Source organism: Dichotomopilus funicola, assembly GCF_033296635.1.
Source record: "Dichotomopilus funicola strain CBS 141.50 unplaced genomic scaffold C8A04scaffold_22, whole genome shotgun sequence".
Taxonomy (NCBI): Eukaryota; Fungi; Ascomycota; class Sordariomycetes; order Sordariales; family Chaetomiaceae; genus Dichotomopilus; species Dichotomopilus funicola.
The window spans coordinates 293,359-309,182 of NW_026944043.1; the positions used below are offsets into that span (position 1 = coordinate 293,359).

Below are 15,824 nucleotides of genomic sequence, written 5' to 3' on the forward strand. Positions count from 1 at the left end.
GTCTTGACTTGGACTGGACTTGAACAAGTGGACGATTCAGGTGGTCTGTGCAGTAATCCCGGTTGCGTTCTACAGGGATGCAACATCCAAGCTCCCCGCTGTAGCCGCCAAGCTGCTTCTGCAAAGGCGGCCAGAATTCTGCCCTGCATCTGAAGCTCTTAACCGCGTCCCCGATTTTATTACAACAGACCGCGACAACAACACCCGCCAACCCCGCCAATTGCCACGCCTGGCCGATTCACGGGGAAAAGATGGCCTCAAGAGAGTTCGAGATACTCTACAAGGAGACGCGACTTAATTTAGAACCCACCTCACAATCGACGACCATCCAAATCCGCGTCGCACCTCAAAGCGCTTATGGACGGTCGAGCACAACTCGGAGCGGCAGCTCGGCCGACGACGAGAGGGGGTACCGGTCGAAGAGCCTAGCGACGGCATCCTCGATCTACTATCGGAAACACCACCACTCCCCGCGGGGGTTCATCTGGCGGGTCTTGGACAACGGCAACACTCTCAGTCTGCGCGTCGCCGATGTTTGGAAACAGGAGAAGGAATCCGATGCGCCGCTCATCCTGAACCTGCGGTTTCCGGCCGCCATCCGGCCATCGTGTGTTGGGTTTGTGGACTACGAAGACAGTGACGCGCTGTGTGTCTACGTTGTGGACCACGCCAACCAGCTCTGGTCGCTGGTTTTGCGGCCTGATCATTTTCGGAAAAGAGCCGCTACGGAGAGCGGGCTAGGTGATGCTTGCAAATCGTACTCGCCGCCGGGGTTTGGGTTTAAGCACCCGCACAGACTGGCTGTTGTCGGCCCGGACCAGCTGATCATTACCATGCATGATGGCGGTATCTTGAAGTTTGAGAGGAGTAAGGGTATTGAGTGTGAGTGATGATGGCTGAGCCTAGCGATTCCGTGGCGTTGTACTAATTTTTATCGATTTGTTTTTCCAGCGAACGGGCCGTGGAAAGAAACGATTTACAATGTTGCCGGATGGGGCCAGAGTCTTCGAGGACTGGTCCCCTTCCAGCGCAATCCCACGATTCGATACGAGAAAATCAACATGGAGATGACGGCAGCGGCTTCGACAGCGGTTACATCGATGGGTCACTCAGAAACGGCCTTTCTGTTCACCATCTGCCTCGACCATCGGATGAGGGTATGGGATGTGCGAACAGGTCAGATCCTGTATACGGGCGACATCTTGGACACAAGGCGCGACCCCCAGGACATCGGGAAATGGACCGTCGACCCTTCACAGAGCAACCTAATTCGGATTCTGGAAAACGGCCGTGGCCAGTGCCTGGTGGCGACATATTCCCCCGTGGGAGCTGGCGAGTTCAAGTTCTGGAAGGTCAAGGCTAACGACCAGGGCTCAGTACACGTTGCGGACTGCTTCCCGGAGGCACACCTGAACCCTCCAAGCCCATCCTCGCTAGACGTGTGGACCCTCGCCGATTTTACTCTGACGCAACTGGCGGACGGCCCCGAATTGTGGACGATGTGGAAGAACAACACGAGCTACCGTGTGCATAGGCTGCTAGTACAGCCACAAAGTGCGACGGCGCCGTTTGACGATGGCTGGAAGGCGGTGCACATCGACACCAACATCCCAGCGGTACGGGCATCAGGCCCCTGGGACCCAACTGACTCGACGGAGAAGTGGCTTGATCTGATCTTCTTCCCCGGCCGCTTCTCGAAGTCAACACTGGAAACAGCGTTGGCGATGTATGAAAAAGGGCTGGGCACATACAAAGAGACGTCCTCGAAAGCTGGCCGGAGCATCGCAGAGTCGATCTGTTCCGTCCTGGGATCCACGACGTCGCTGGAGAAGACATCGACGGGGACGGCGGACTACGACCAATTCCGGAATACCAGCGAAACTCAGTGGATGCGCTTCTGGCGCCTTCTGCTTGAGCTTGACAAGCAGCGGGGCGAGGCACTCTCACTGGTGTTCGATCCCCAGGACCGCATGGTCTGGGTCACTTGCGCCGACCTGGTTGCTGCGATACGACAATGCAGTGATCTAGACCGGGTGTATCACAACCTGTCGTCCCCGGAAAAGAAGAACGAGGATGTTGCCGCGCTGGTGTCTGCCGGTCTCACCTTTGTTGACGGCTTCTCCGATAGCATGCATCAGTTGAGTCGAGCTGCCTTGAGGGCCGAATTGTATGAAGGTTCGGGCCACTCAGACACGGAACGGATGCAGCTTTTCTTGGATCGGGCCGGGTTTTGGCCCTCTGTTACGGACGAGGACTGTACCCAAGTTTTTGACACCCTCGGCCAGAACTACCAGATGGTGACGGCCAGACTATACGAGGACTTGTTTGATCTCATTACCGTAACGAGCGAGGCGAACTCCCAGGAGCTGCGAGAACCATTCACAGGGTTTGGGCGCAAGGTGGTGGTTCGAGCTGTTCAGGAGACCATCGAGCTTCACTGGCAGATTCTGTTCAGCCAGTTAATCCTCCTGGTGCACATGGAGTTTGACCTCGACGGCGAGGACGCTTCGCCGTTGCACTCGCGGTTTGAAGTCGGTACTGTGTATCGCCGTTTAATTGATTCTCTCCGGAGGCTCGAGCACTTACGGTGGATGGCTAAGACGGAACTGAGCTTTGCACCACCAAAGTCGGGCAGCTCTGGCTCGTCACCTGCTTTGGCCAAGCGCAGCCAGGATGAGAGCAATACCAAGACGGCCCTCGAAGGGCTGTTGGGGCATCTCTTTGGTCTTCCAGAGAGACTCAACACACCTTTGTCGTCTAGTATCACGGATCTGGTGCTGGATCTCTGCGCCCCCAGCAGCACGACCGTGATCTACACTTGGCTTCTCCAATGCTCGCTTCTGAGGCAAGACCGGGCCGATCTGGCGCTGGAACTGCACCGCTTCGCCGACCAAGATGCCTTCTCTACCTACGTGCAAGGCCGTGTGTTCCTTGCGCTCCGCGACCACGACACAGCGTCGTATTACTTCCGGAAGGCCGCGATCGGCCTAAGCATATCCCTCAAGCACATCGAACGGCACAGCGCTGGCCTTCTCGACGACACAGAATGGAACCTCCTTAACAGCGGACTTCCAAACTACTACGCCCACATCGTCAGCCTGTACGACCGACAAAAAGCGTACTCGTACGTCATGGAGTTCGCCCGGCTCGCCCTCCAGTTTGTCCACCAGGGCAACAACAACAGCAGCAGCTTCGAGTCCTCGGGCACCACCAAGACTGAAATGCTCAGCCGACTCTTCAGCGCAGCGACGGCCATCTCACACTTTGAAGTGGCCCACACCGCCTTGCTCTCCATGGGCGACGAGGCACTACAACGGTCCTACCTGCGTCGCCTCGTCGAGAAAATGTGCGCAGCCGGCCAGAGTGCCGAGCTGATCGCGCTGCCCTTCGCGGGCCTGCAGACCAAGGTCGACGACATCCTCGTCAACAAGTGCCGCACCACCCGCGACGTCCTCGCCGGCGTGCCGTACCACCAGATCCTGTATGCCTGGCGTATCAGCCACAACGACTATCGCGGCGGGGCCGCCGTCCTGCTCGACCGCCTACAGAAACTGCGGCGCGCTGGGGAAGGTGACAAGGTTGGCAACGGTGCGAATGCGGGTGCGGACGACGCCCTGGACACGCAGGTGACCAGACAGTACCTGCTTCTGATCAACGCGCTGAGCTGTGTCCCGCCGCAGGAGGCATACATTCTCGAAGACCTCCTCCCCGGCGATGAACACTACCCAGACAACACGACCATCACCCACCAGCAGCACGACGACGATCTCGAGGCGCAAATCGACGAACTCGCCAAGAAACTCGATGTCGACCCTACCGCCTCTTCTACCGCAGACAAGAAGCGCAGCCGTGACGACGCCGACGATGACGGCGATGAGGAAATGAAGGACAGCAGCGGCTCGGCGAACGGTGACGACGCGGCGCTGCTAGATAAGATGAAGCGGTTTGCCTCGACAGCCCAAACCAAGGACTTACCGCCGCGACGGTTCCTGATGCTGGCGGATCTGCGGAAGCAGTACCAGCAGGAGCTGGATCGGATTGTGGCGATTCAGAATAATCAATTTGGGTTTACTGCTGAGGACGATTTGATGGATTTGGCGTGAGGCGGGGAAAAGTGCAAGATAGAGGGGTATGATGAGAAAGAGGGACGAAGGAAAGAGGGAAGGGAATTGACGTGAAAGTAAACGGGATAGGTAGGAGGGACATGAACGGGTTGTACTGCTGTAATGGTCTATCTATCTAGGCGTATGGTATGGGTTTTGTTGTTTTAGCGTCCTCAAAATGGGATGATACCTTTTCACAGAACTTGACGTCTGGCTCGTTGATTCGAGCTGAGGAAACCAGTTATGTACAATTTGTCCGCAGGATCTTTGCAGTCAAAGTTGCTTAGGCCCTGTATAAGGTTAACTTGTAGTGTAGTCTAGGGTTGGCACTGTCACACTGTGTAGACAACATGACAAGAAGCTCCTGGGAGTAACCAAACGGTACCGAAACGTGAACAACACTCTACCATAGTAGGTGTTTTCACGCCAAAGGAAACAAATCAACGAGGAGGCAAATGTCCCCCTGAAATGCTTTGATTAAAACCAACGCCATACCCATGCTTGCTGAGATTAAATACAACAACACACAACAACCGCCTTCGCCTTCCGCTTGCTCGCTCGTTTATGACTCCCACAAGCCACACAGTCCATCTTTCGAACCAGGGTCCTTTACACAACACCTCAATTGCTCTCACTCTCTAACTTCACCCACTTGCTCCCCCTACACCAACAACACCAACGCCAACATCTACTCCGCCGGTCGCTGAAGGGAAGTGAACCTCGAAACCGAAAATTTACGCTGGCGGCGGGGTGGCCATTATTTGTTTGTTTTCCGGTGGCGGCGCCGGCAACGCCGTCTCTCCTTGTCCGTTGGCCAACTCGGGTGCCTGGCGGTATAGGATGATTTCTGATTGTTTGAAATACCTCCTCGCGTCTACAATTGAAGGGCGGGTTTGTTAGTCATGAAGCGCTAGGGAGTGGAAGAGGGTAATGGGCAAGGGTCAGGTACCTTCATCAATCAGAACTAGACTGAGGTAGTATCGGGTGGAGAATTTCTTGTTGACGTCCCGGAAGGTCGGCGTCAGGTCGAACCCGCCGAGGAACAGACGGATGGGGATGGTCTCTCCTCTTGATGGTGAGCCGTCCATGATCTGGAGAATAAATGTTAGTTCCCCCTGAGTTGAGTTCCGGGTACAAAGGTAGATTTGAGAGAATGGGAACCTACCTCAAACCGCACCAGGGTCTCGCTCTCATTGTACTGATTTGGTGCGGCGCCCGTCGTCTCACGGCGGATGATACTAAGCTCCATATGCTTGATCTTCAGGCGCACGAGCAAGAAGTAGATGCGGCCGACGATGACGTCCTTGAGGTGGTACTTGCTCTTGCTGTACTCGAACTCGATGTGCAGGCAGTCCTCGATGCCGACGTCCATCTTGATGCTGCTGTTCATCTCGGGCGGGATGCGGTAGCTGTACACCCAGATGTCCTTCTCGCGGATCACGTCGGCCATGCGGCGCGACACGGTCACGCGCACAAAGTAGCGCAGCTTGACGTTGATGCCGTTGTAGGACTCGTACTGCTTCTCGATGTTCTTGAAGTTGAAGTCAAAGGTCTGCGGGTGCTGGAGCTCGCCTGGCGCCGCAAGCTCCTGGTTGTGAGAGAGGAACTCGTAGTGGTTCCCCCGGTCGAAGAACATCTCTACATTCAGACAGCGGTGTCAGCTACAGACGGCTCTCTTTTCATGATGCGGCCTGATCTTGACCCGGGGCCCGTACCTATTGTGCCGATAAACTGCACCTTGATGCCCGTGTGCTCTAACCGCTTGCCGTCCTTTGGCCGCACCGTCACGGCGCCCTTGACCGACTCGCCATCCATGTACAACGGCGCCTTTTCGCGCCGGTTCTTGTCCAGCTTGACGTCAACCATCGACCGTTGGTCGGCATCGTCGAGAACGATGTCGATATCGACCGGGGTCGCAAAGAAATACGACATAGCGGCGGGCGTCTCTGAGGAGGTCAGACGAGTGTGGAAAGCTTCGGCGATGCGCGTGGCGGGGAAATCACATGCGCCGTGGGCGGGAGGTCGTCAATTGTACGGTGGATGTGTTGGATTGGGATCCCGTGGTAGCGTAGTTAAGGTGTCTCACGTAGGTAGCTGGTTGTGGTATTATGGTGTTAAGGACGCGGCTCGTCTGTCGGTGGATGTTGAGTCCCGTCACTTGCGTTCTCGACTACTTGCTGCAGCGGACCTTGCGTGAGCTCCCGCGGCGTGCTTGCGGCTGCGCAATCAAGTGTGGAGCCAGGGCCTTGGCGCAGGTTGGGGTGAGCCCCTGGAGCTGCGTCATCTGCAGCGGGACAACTCCAAGAAGCCAGAAACACCAAGAAGTGTCGAATCCGGGCCATCGTCCTGCCGTCTAGAAAAAATTTGGGCGAGGAAGAAAAGGAGTGCCGTAGTATTAACCACATTATCAAAAGATGAACATTGAGGCTGGTTTCAGCTTCAAAGTATCGACCTGTGACCGGAGGAACGGGGATGTCGCTTGGGAAGCTTTGAGGCGATCACCATAAGTACTTCATGAAGAGACCCAACATCAAATGATCGCGGGCCAGGCCGTATGTGGTCGCCGTCAGGCACTATGGCGTCTCTACATGGGCTAAAGTTGGACGTGCAGAACTACTCCGTACCGGGCTCTAGTTGCAAAACTGTTAAACACACAGTCTTGAGAGGCAGATCCAACTAGGAGTTGAAAAGCCATTCTGTGACTTAAAAGGCAGCATAAGTTCGAGGATGCATCCTTTGACCCTTCATAAACACCTTTCAATTTTATGCCCCAATGACAAAGCCCAGTTTTGGAACTTAAAGGCGTGATACAACACGAGTTTAAACTGAGAAGACGGCAGCATCAACTTGGAAAGTCCAATCCCGAGGACTGCAGGTGGGGTGTTGAAGAAGGAAAGCACGGGCCGGTCGGCCCCACTTTGCTCCAGCCTCCGGCCTTCCAGCCAATCGCCGCGCCCCATGGCCCCTCCTGCCCTAACAAATTACTGCAGAGCCGGCCGGCGCACAACTCGAATTAATCCGGGGCCGCAAAATCGACGTTTTTTCCCAGGCTTGCATACTGCCCCTTCGCCCACCTCGACGACGAAGCAGCATCACCTCATCCCTCACGTTCAGGTCCAAACGCAAAGATGCGCTACATCCACAGTGAGGAGACCCTCGAGGTCCCGGAGAACGGTACGTCTTTGCCAATTCCAGCACACTGCTGCAATCCCGAAGGAGAATGAAAAGAGATGGAGCGATCCCGATCGACGACGACAAACAACGCGACAAAGTACCCGTACCGGGCGGGCGATGCAAAACACGAATTGGGCCTACGGAGGAAATCTTTCTGGGGAGGATTGCTGGCTGGCTATCTCCGGGAATAGGGACTTGAAGAAGAAAAAACATCACCCGATATATGTTGACTAACTCGTCTTCCCGCCGCACAGTCAAGGTCTCGATCAAGTCGAGGCTCGTCTCGGTCGAAGGCCCCCGCGGGAAGCTTTCCAAGGACCTGAGCCACATCGCGGTCAGCTTCTCGAGCCCGAAGAAGAACCTCATTGGCATCGAGATCCATCATGGCGTCCGCAAGAACGTTGCCGCGCTCCGCACCGTCCGGACCATCATCAACAACCTCATTATCGGTGTGACCAAGGGCTTCAAGTACAAGATGCGCTACGTCTACGCCCATTTTCCCATCAACGTCAACCTGGACCAGAGCTCGGAGACCGGGCTTTGGGAGGTCGAGATCCGGTACGTGACCAATAGACGACGAGAAAATCCGAGGGCGTTGAGGAAGAGGAGGAAAAGAGGAGGGGAGGCGAGGGAAGACGCGGAACCCTTGGTGGCGGGCGAGTGTGAAGGAAAACCCGGGTTGTCAGAACGGGTGTGTTGGAACTACGGAACCAGGGATAAATGCTGACTTGGGATTGTGTTGCAGCAACTTCGTTGGCGAGAAGATCGTCCGGAGAGTCGTCATGCAGAGCGGTGTCGACGTCGAGATCTCGAAGGCGCAGAAGGATGAGCTGGTCCTGACCGGCAACTCCCTCGAGGCCGTGTCGCAGAGCGCTGCGGACATTCAGCAGATCTGCCGGGTGCGGAACAAGGATATCCGGAAGGTTCGTTCAACCCGTCTAATGGCCACTACCACCGCCGCCGCCGCCGCCGCAGCAACGGTGACAGCAACATCACGGTTCCCCGCATTCAGTCGGAGGGACTTGTGTGTAGGAGTACTTGACGCTAACACGAATACAGTTCTTGGATGGTCTTTACGTCTCGGAGAAGGGCAACGTGGAGGAGGACCAGTGATGTGGACAAGACGGCCAATGGGGTTTACTTTGTGCTTTATGGGTCTCAACCGGAGTGGCAAGGGGTCAATCGGCATTTGCATGTTTTGTAGCGTTAAAAAGAGTCGCTACTGCAAAATGGGGAACCTTCTGAACCACACCAGTGTTGGACAACGAGCCACAGGTCACAGAGCCAAGATATGACTACCCATTAGGGTGAGGATGGGACCGGCAGATCACCTGTTCTGTCTCGTCCAAGGACTGACTGGTTCAGTTAAGTTGAGTTGGGCGACACACAATTATGATAAACCCACCGATACCCTCAAGCCGACCGGAAGAGAAACAATGGCACAATCAATCAATCAATCATTCGCGCGGCATCTGAGATGATTCGTATTACGGAACGCCCGCCATATCATATCGTACCATCTTGAACCACATCAACCACCGTCCCCACATCCCCCATCCAACCCCCTAATGCAAATGCTCTCAACCAGCCGAAAGAGCAAAAATTGACTTAAACACAAAAAAGTGAAAAAGCCTCCCATCATTCCGTTTCATTCATTCCACATCTCCCTTCATCCAGGCCACCCACCCCATTTCATGTCCTCATCCCATTTGATTTGATTCATTCGTTCATCTCATCTCCGTCTTTTCAACCCGCCCCCGTCCAACCTTATCATCATCAGTCTCCCCAGCCCCGTTACAAATTCAAAGATTCCTCCCTCCCACCACCGTCAACTCGCTCCGTCGTCGGTCTTGTTTGCGTGTCTACCATGAACTCCGTGAAACGCCGGGTATAAATCATTCAACCAACCAGGAAATAAAAATAAGATGTCAGGAGTAGTAGAAAAGGGGGAAGAAGTAAGCTGGTTCTTCCTCCATTTCCATACCCTGCTAACACCAAAGAAGAAAAAGGGCGTATGTACTGAAAAGAAAGTGCAAAAAAGGTGTTAAAAAAGGGGGCAAATTCATGTACGTGAGAGGGGTGACAAATTTAGAAAGAAAACAACCCCCGCTATGAGGAATGAAGTGAGCCTTTTACGAGTTTTCACATCATCCATCATGGCCGCGGCGACCGCTGCGAGCGGACCGATGGGCCCCGGGACCGCGATACACGGGTATGGGTGTGTGTAGTCCGGGTGACCCGGCTAGGGGCGCGACTGGGGCGCGAGTGCCGGGTGCGTCTGTCGCTGCTTCTTGAGCCTGGAGGAGAATTGGTTGTTAGCTTTTGTTTTCAAGTCTAGGTAATAGGGTAGGGGGGGTGAAGAGGAAAACTCACTCGGACTAGTAGCCGTATAAGAATCCGACCAGTAACTACTCGAGATATCACTCCTCGACTTCCTCGACGGCGCCTCCTTCTTCTTCTTATCCCTCCTCAACCCCAACAGCAACGCAATCGTCCCCAGCGCCGCGCCCAAACCCAACAACCCAGCCCCCTTCGACTTCTCCTTCCTCGCAGCTGCCGAACTCGGCCTTCCACCACCACCATACCACGACCCATGACTATCCCGATGCGTCGCCGACCCATGCCGATGGTACCGCTCCTCCTCAATAACCGTCTCCGTCTCCTTCTTCTTCCTCAGTCCCAGCAGCGCGAGCAAGCTATGCCAGAGCCCGCGCACGACACAGCACGCGCAGATCATCAGCAGCAAGGCCACGCCGGCAATGGTGCCGATGACGATACCCGCGATCGCGCCGCCGCTGAGACCGCTGCTGCCGCTGGTCGTTCCGCCGCCGACCCCGGCGCCTTCGGAGGTCTGTGAGGGGTCGTCGGTGGCGGTGCCGGTTGGGTTGCCTGTGGCTGTGGCCGTGCCGCTGGTTACGCGCCAGGGCGCGCTGTAGCCGGTTGTTACGGGGCCGTTTCCTCCTCCGTTGTCACCGCCGTGGGTTTGGGTGGGTGCTGGTCCGACACCACCGCCTCCGCCGACGTTGGCCATGCACTGGCCTTCGTAGGCGCAGTACTGCCAGCTGGCGCAGCAGATGTTGCCGCAGGCGATCTGGCCGGAGCCTTCGGGGGGCACGCAGTTGCCGGTACCGGGCGGGGCGGTGCCGGCGGGGACGTAGGAGTTGTAGGTTCGGGTGAAGGTCTGGGTGAGGGTCCAGGTGGTGGTGTAGCGGGCCCAGCCGCCGCCATCGGTGGACGAGCAGCCGGCGATGCCGTCGGCTGTGAAGCATTGGGTGCCGGCGTCGCAGCAGAACATGTTGTTGTAGCCGCAGTACTCGTTGCACTGGCGCGGCATGAGATAGCCATAGCCGGCTGCGTGCAGGTCGTCTTTTGGGAAAGGGTGGGCGAGTGTTGGGTTAGGGGCGAAGCTCGCGAGGAAGAGCCATGTTGCTGTGCTGAGGCCCAGCAAGGATGGCCGGGGCGCCATGTTGTGAAGGTGTTTGTGGGAGAGAGGGATTGACCCCAGCTGGGGAATGAAAGACAAGACCGCGATCCTCAGAGTTCTGGCGCGGTGGTGTTTTCTTTTCTTCTTTCCCTTTCAGTGTGCTGTGGTTGTCGACTTGGGTCAAAACACGGCAATCCCACTCGTCACTGTTGGCGTTGTCCGGACGGCAGAATGTGTTTGTGTTGCGCTGTCGGACTGTCGGAGCAGTGCGGGGACTTCCTCAACTCACCGATTGAGCGGGGTTGGCCGCTGAAAGTGAGGGTATCGCGAAAGACGGAAACGAAAGGTTGAGTCTTTGTCGCAAACACTTGCGAAAAGGCAAACGGCCAAAACTCAAAAATGCAGGATAAAATTGTTCAACGCGAGAGAAAGTCAAGAGAAAACGGGGGCGGGGGGTCTCATGCAAGGCGGGATTTATTGGGCCAAGGATTTTTTTGTGAAGGCTGGTTCTGGAGCTGGTGTGAAGCTTTGGTGGTCGGGCGCAATTGGTGTGTGTGGTGTTCCCAACCACCTCCAAAAAAGCCGACGACACTTGACGCGCCCAACCTCTCGTATTTCCCCCCCTCCTCGTCCTGGTACGGCGCACGATAACCTGTCATCGCTAGCAAATCCCTGCTTCGCCCTGAATTTCTTTTACTTGAGGTCGCTTTCGAGAAGACCCTTCATTTCCAGGTTTGGACCCCTTTCCCGTTCTGTTTCTGGCTGTGGGTTTTCTTCATTGAGAACGACTCTGCAGTGTTCGGAGTAAGAGCGCGTCGACCGCCTCGGCGCTGGCCACTCACTGAGTGGTTGCAGCGGATTTACTGCAGGGCTTCCGTCTCCCGTCTGAGTTGGCATGCTGCAGGGCCGCGGACTCGTGTCGCCCCGGAACCGAAAGATCCCCCCTGGGTTTGTAAGGTCTTCGATTCGAGTGTGACTGTGTGAGGACTCCGTCGTGAATGACGTTCGGCCCTGGACGATTCTCGGCTGCATCGTTTTGTGGCTTTCAATGTCTTGTCGAGAATCCCTGTCGTACTGCCAAGACAACCGTCATCCTCGGAATCCTGAATGATTCGATTGTGAGGGTAATCCACAAAGACAATGCCGTGACGACATTTTGATGATTGATGTTGAAGAAAATCTAAGCTATCTACAGACCTAACTAACATGCATGACACCGAGGTGGCCCTTGCACACGGTCAAAGTCCCCTGACTAAAAATTCTCGAGGTCGTCAAGTCCTGAGCCTCCTCTCCGAATGCCGAGACCGTCCGTGAAAGGCACAGCGGCCTCTGCCGTTCGCAGGAGCTGCAGCGCCCCGCAACAGCACAGTGCGGGGTGTTCCGTACTGTAACTGGGGTTGGCCGTCTTCCCCGGCCAAGCCACTGATGGGTTGCTCCATTGGGTTGGTTCATTGGAACTGTGCAAGTCGAGAGCTCCAACTCCAACATCCAACGCTGGAACCGATATCCAAGCTACCTACCTAAGCAACCCCGAATCGCGAAGCTCCATCTCGGACCTCGATACCTGTGCCGACAAAAAGCGACAACTATCCCGGCAACCCCCCCTCTCGTGCACCGCAGCACACCGCACCACAGCACCCGACAACCCACCACGATGCTGCTGGACCCGCCACCATACCTCGCAGCGTTGCAGAACAACATCCGGCTGCGGCTGATCCCGTGGGACGGCGCCGTGCGCGCGGGCACTCTCACCGACGACCAGCTCTCCCGTATCCGCGCCGTCGAGAAAACGAAGAAGGACGCCCGCCAGCAGACTGTCGAAGCCGACCTGGATGGCTACCGCGCCCTGTTTGTAGGGGATTCCGGGAAAAAGAGCGTGCTCGAGTCGGCCGCGAAGCGTCAGGATGTGGTGCAGAATGTGCTTGTGCTCTTGAGTGATCTACTTGACCGTACGCCCTGCTCCTCTCTTTCCCCTTCGTCCCTAAACCACGTAGTATGACGTATCATCCATTACTGGACAGTGGCTAACAATGTCCCTCGACAAACACCCACAGACGTACCAGCGCTCTCCAAAGCCATCATCGCCTCGGGCGACCCGTACCGACACTTCCTCCCGCTGCTCGCACACTCGTCCAACCCGGAAGACCCCGTCCCCTTACTGACCTCGACCGTGCTCGTCAAGCTGCTCGCCAGCTCGCGCGACGAGTCCCCCGCCACCATCGCCAAGGCCCTCCCCGTCCTCTTCAGCTACCTCTCCACCCTCACCAAGAGCTCCGACGCCGGCCGCCAGGACATTGGCGTGCAAGAGTACTCGTCCCTGCTGTACGGCCGCGCGTCAAGACAGCAGTTCTGGAAGCAGCGCAGCGAAACCGTCGCCCCGCTAATCGAGATCCTCCAAGCCGCCGCTGGCGTCAAGAATGGTGATGCCTCGGCGACCCTGTGGAGTGGCGCTACGGGATCGGCTGCTGGGGCTAGCAGCAGCGCCAATGCGAGCACCAGCGGCGGTGGAAGCAGCTTGGGACCTTCGCTGGGAGGGGGTGTAGGCCTGCAGCTTCTGTACAAGGTGCTCCTAGCGGTCTGGCAGCTCAGCTTTGAGTCTGCTGATATCGGGGACGATCTCAACGAGTAAGGTTCCCCTCTACCTTATTTCTTCTCAACTTGACCACAAATGCCAATGAATGCTAACCCATCGTAGTGAACACGACATCATCGTCCTCTACACCCAACTCCTGCGCCTCTCCCCCAAAGAAAAAACCACCCGCCTCCTCATCTCCACCCTCCTCAACCTCCTCACCCACAACCAAACCACCCTCCTCCCAACCGCCGTGCTCGCCCGCCTCCCCGCCCTCCTGCAAAACCTCAAATCCCGCCAGTTCGCCGACCCGGACCTGCGCGAGGACGCCGACCAGCTGCGCGAGCTGCTCGACGAGTACACCAAGACCAAGACCACCTTTGACGAGTACGTCGGTGAGCTCAACTCGGGCCACCTGCGCTGGTCGCCGCCGCACCGCAATACCGTGTTCTGGGCTGAGAACGCGCGCAAGATTCTGGATCATGAGAATGGCGCGCTAGTGCGTCGGCTGGCGGAGATCATGAAGAAGCCGTGGGATAATGATAAGGCCGTGCTTGCTATTGCGTGCAATGATATTGGGTTTTTGGTTCGCGAGGTGCCGGAGAAGAGGAGCCAGCTCGAGCGGTTGGGGCTTAAGACGAGAGTTATGGAGCTTATGGCTGAGGCGGATGAGAATGTGCGTTGGGAAAGCTTGCGCGCCCTCGGTGGGTGGTTGCAGTATAGTTTTGACACTAAGTAAGGGGTGCGTATGTTGGTTTGTTTGTTCGTTTGTTTAAGTTGAACATATAAAGCGGGTGGGAGAACTAGCAGTGGAGTAACCCAGAAGTAGGGGGGGGATGGGTAGCATGGCGGTGTAGTCGTATTTTGTCGTACTCTTTTTTTCCCACCTTCTCTCCTGTTTTGTTTCTTGTTTATGGCGACGGCATGGCCACACACAAAGTTTACAGATTTACAATGTTGGAGATTACCAGCATCGGAAGGGCAAGTTAGACTGATTCAGTTGACAATCTTTCGGTGCCTATGTACAGTACCAGGCGATGTGGCTGCCTGTATCCTGCACATATCACGCACCTTCCCTCCTCCCCCTCACAATCCTATAGAGCCCTTTATAAACCCCCCTTCCACTACCCACTCCCAACAGCCCCCCCATCCGACAAATGCGCAACCCCCCGGAGGGCGCATTTGGGGGGGTGCGGGCCGCACCGAGCGTGCCCGCTTGCTTCCCTTCCTAAGTTCGACTCAGGGTGGGGGCACAACAGCAAAATTCTTCGGAATTTTCGTAGCTGTTCTACTAAACCTCTTCGGGGGAGGTGGGCGGTGAGCTTTTGGGGGGGTTGTTTTCTTTTGTTTTGTTTGTTTTTGGAGATTTACTTCTTTAACTGTTTGGTGTTTAGTTGTTGTTTGGTTCTTGTTTAGGGGGGAGCTCTTATCTTATCGGAGCTCTGTTCAAGCCCCCCCATTGACATCACTGTAGCCAGCAGTTAGTGTATTGTGTTGTCTCCCTTATTCAACCGTCTGATATTAGCATCACAACAAGTCCGTCCCATTCGTTTAAATAACTATCCATACCTACTGTACCCAGACCGTTACTTCCAGAGGTAATTTGCCACGATGGTCAAGAGGGTTAGTTCTCAGAATCTCAGTCTGTAGGTCGCGGTACTAACAACAGTCTTGTGATCTACAGATATATTTTCTCGCTCACGGTGGGATAGTTCAGGGTAAGCAACACGATCTAATCCGATTTTCACCTCCACATCTAGGGCGAGGAGAATACTGCTCGAAGTGTCCTCTGATAATCACAATGAGCTTGACCTGCTGACATGGACACACAATAATCTGCAGGTGTTGGTTTTCGGTAAGCTCATATTGTCCATTTCAACACAAACACACAACCTCCTAAAACTTTTGTGTATTTTCCCCGACAACCAAATAATAATGCTAACCGGGACGGACTCACCACGAGTTCAGATACTTCACCCGCCACCGAGCCACCGAGCAGAACTTGACTGGCTGGGTCCGGAACACGGATACCAACAAGGTCGAAGGCGAAGCCCAAGGCGAGGAATCCGCGCTTGCTACATTCCTCAAACACCTCGATACTGGCCCGTCCCATGCGCGTGTAGTGAAGCTGGATAAAAAGGATAGGGAGGTCGTGGAGGATGAGACGGGGTTTGAGATTCGGCGATGATTTCTCCTTTTTTTAATTCTTTTTTCTCTTTTTTTTTTTTTCAGTCAGTCAGTCCTTGGGTTACTTTTCTTCTTCCTCTTCTTCTTCCATAGGTGAGGTGAGGATGATGCTTGGTGGGCTTACATTAGTCTGGAATTGGGATGGGATTTATTACGGGGACTTGCTTGCTGTCAAGCCGTGCTCAAACAAATGCGCTGCTCTATAACAGATCCATACACACACCCACAGCAACCTAGAGGCAAAGAACGGGTTTACCACGCTACCCAAAATGCACACCTCGCTCATTTAAGCCACCCAGCCCGGCCCTACCCATCCATTCCATCCTACCATGCACACTAACTGACTTACAAACCAAACCGGCCC

General features: G+C 55.5%; 6 protein-coding genes across 6 annotated transcripts; 4 read left to right on the plus strand and 2 right to left on the minus strand.

The window, feature by feature from the left end:
- Positions 1-251: 251 nt before the first annotated feature.
- Positions 252-4,103, plus strand: C8A04DRAFT_36448 (nucleoporin Nup120/160-domain-containing protein; the record flags this gene model as incomplete). Its single annotated transcript, XM_062783531.1, has 2 exons — positions 252-882; positions 952-4,103. 2 exons carry the CDS (start codon positions 252-254, stop codon positions 4,101-4,103), a joined length of 3,783 nt encoding a protein of 1,260 aa, XP_062638055.1.
- A 734-nt stretch (positions 4,104-4,837) lies between these two features.
- Positions 4,838-6,035, minus strand: C8A04DRAFT_36449 (vacuolar protein sorting-associated protein 26-domain-containing protein; the record flags this gene model as incomplete). Its single annotated transcript, XM_062783532.1, has 4 exons — positions 4,838-4,977; positions 5,053-5,194; positions 5,269-5,741; positions 5,819-6,035. The coding sequence occupies 4 exons, from the start codon at positions 6,033-6,035 to the stop codon at positions 4,838-4,840; spliced, it is 972 nt and encodes a 323-aa protein (XP_062638056.1).
- Positions 6,036-7,231: 1,196 nt separating this feature from the next.
- Positions 7,232-8,390, plus strand: C8A04DRAFT_36450 (ribosomal protein L6, alpha-beta domain-containing protein; the record flags this gene model as incomplete). Its single annotated transcript, XM_062783533.1, has 4 exons — positions 7,232-7,277; positions 7,532-7,835; positions 8,023-8,200; positions 8,337-8,390. 4 exons carry the CDS (start codon positions 7,232-7,234, stop codon positions 8,388-8,390), a joined length of 582 nt encoding a protein of 193 aa, XP_062638057.1.
- A 1,041-nt stretch (positions 8,391-9,431) lies between these two features.
- On the minus strand, positions 9,432-10,743 carry C8A04DRAFT_11322 (uncharacterized protein; the record flags this gene model as incomplete). The annotated part of the gene is made up of 3 exons (XM_062776923.1): positions 9,432-9,574; positions 9,651-10,186; positions 10,313-10,743. The coding sequence occupies 3 exons, from the start codon at positions 10,741-10,743 to the stop codon at positions 9,432-9,434; spliced, it is 1,110 nt and encodes a 369-aa protein (XP_062638058.1).
- Positions 10,744-12,355: 1,612 nt separating this feature from the next.
- On the plus strand, positions 12,356-14,012 carry C8A04DRAFT_27625 (V-type proton ATPase subunit H; the record flags this gene model as incomplete). Its single annotated transcript, XM_062780349.1, has 3 exons — positions 12,356-12,650; positions 12,756-13,326; positions 13,397-14,012. 3 exons carry the CDS (start codon positions 12,356-12,358, stop codon positions 14,010-14,012), a joined length of 1,482 nt encoding a protein of 493 aa, XP_062638059.1.
- Positions 14,013-14,884: 872 nt separating this feature from the next.
- C8A04DRAFT_27626 (uncharacterized protein) lies at positions 14,885-15,461 on the plus strand (the record flags this gene model as incomplete). The annotated part of the gene is made up of 2 exons (XM_062780350.1): positions 14,885-14,919; positions 15,242-15,461. 2 exons carry the CDS (start codon positions 14,885-14,887, stop codon positions 15,459-15,461), a joined length of 255 nt encoding a protein of 84 aa, XP_062638060.1.
- Between the last annotated feature and the right edge of the window lie 363 nt (positions 15,462-15,824).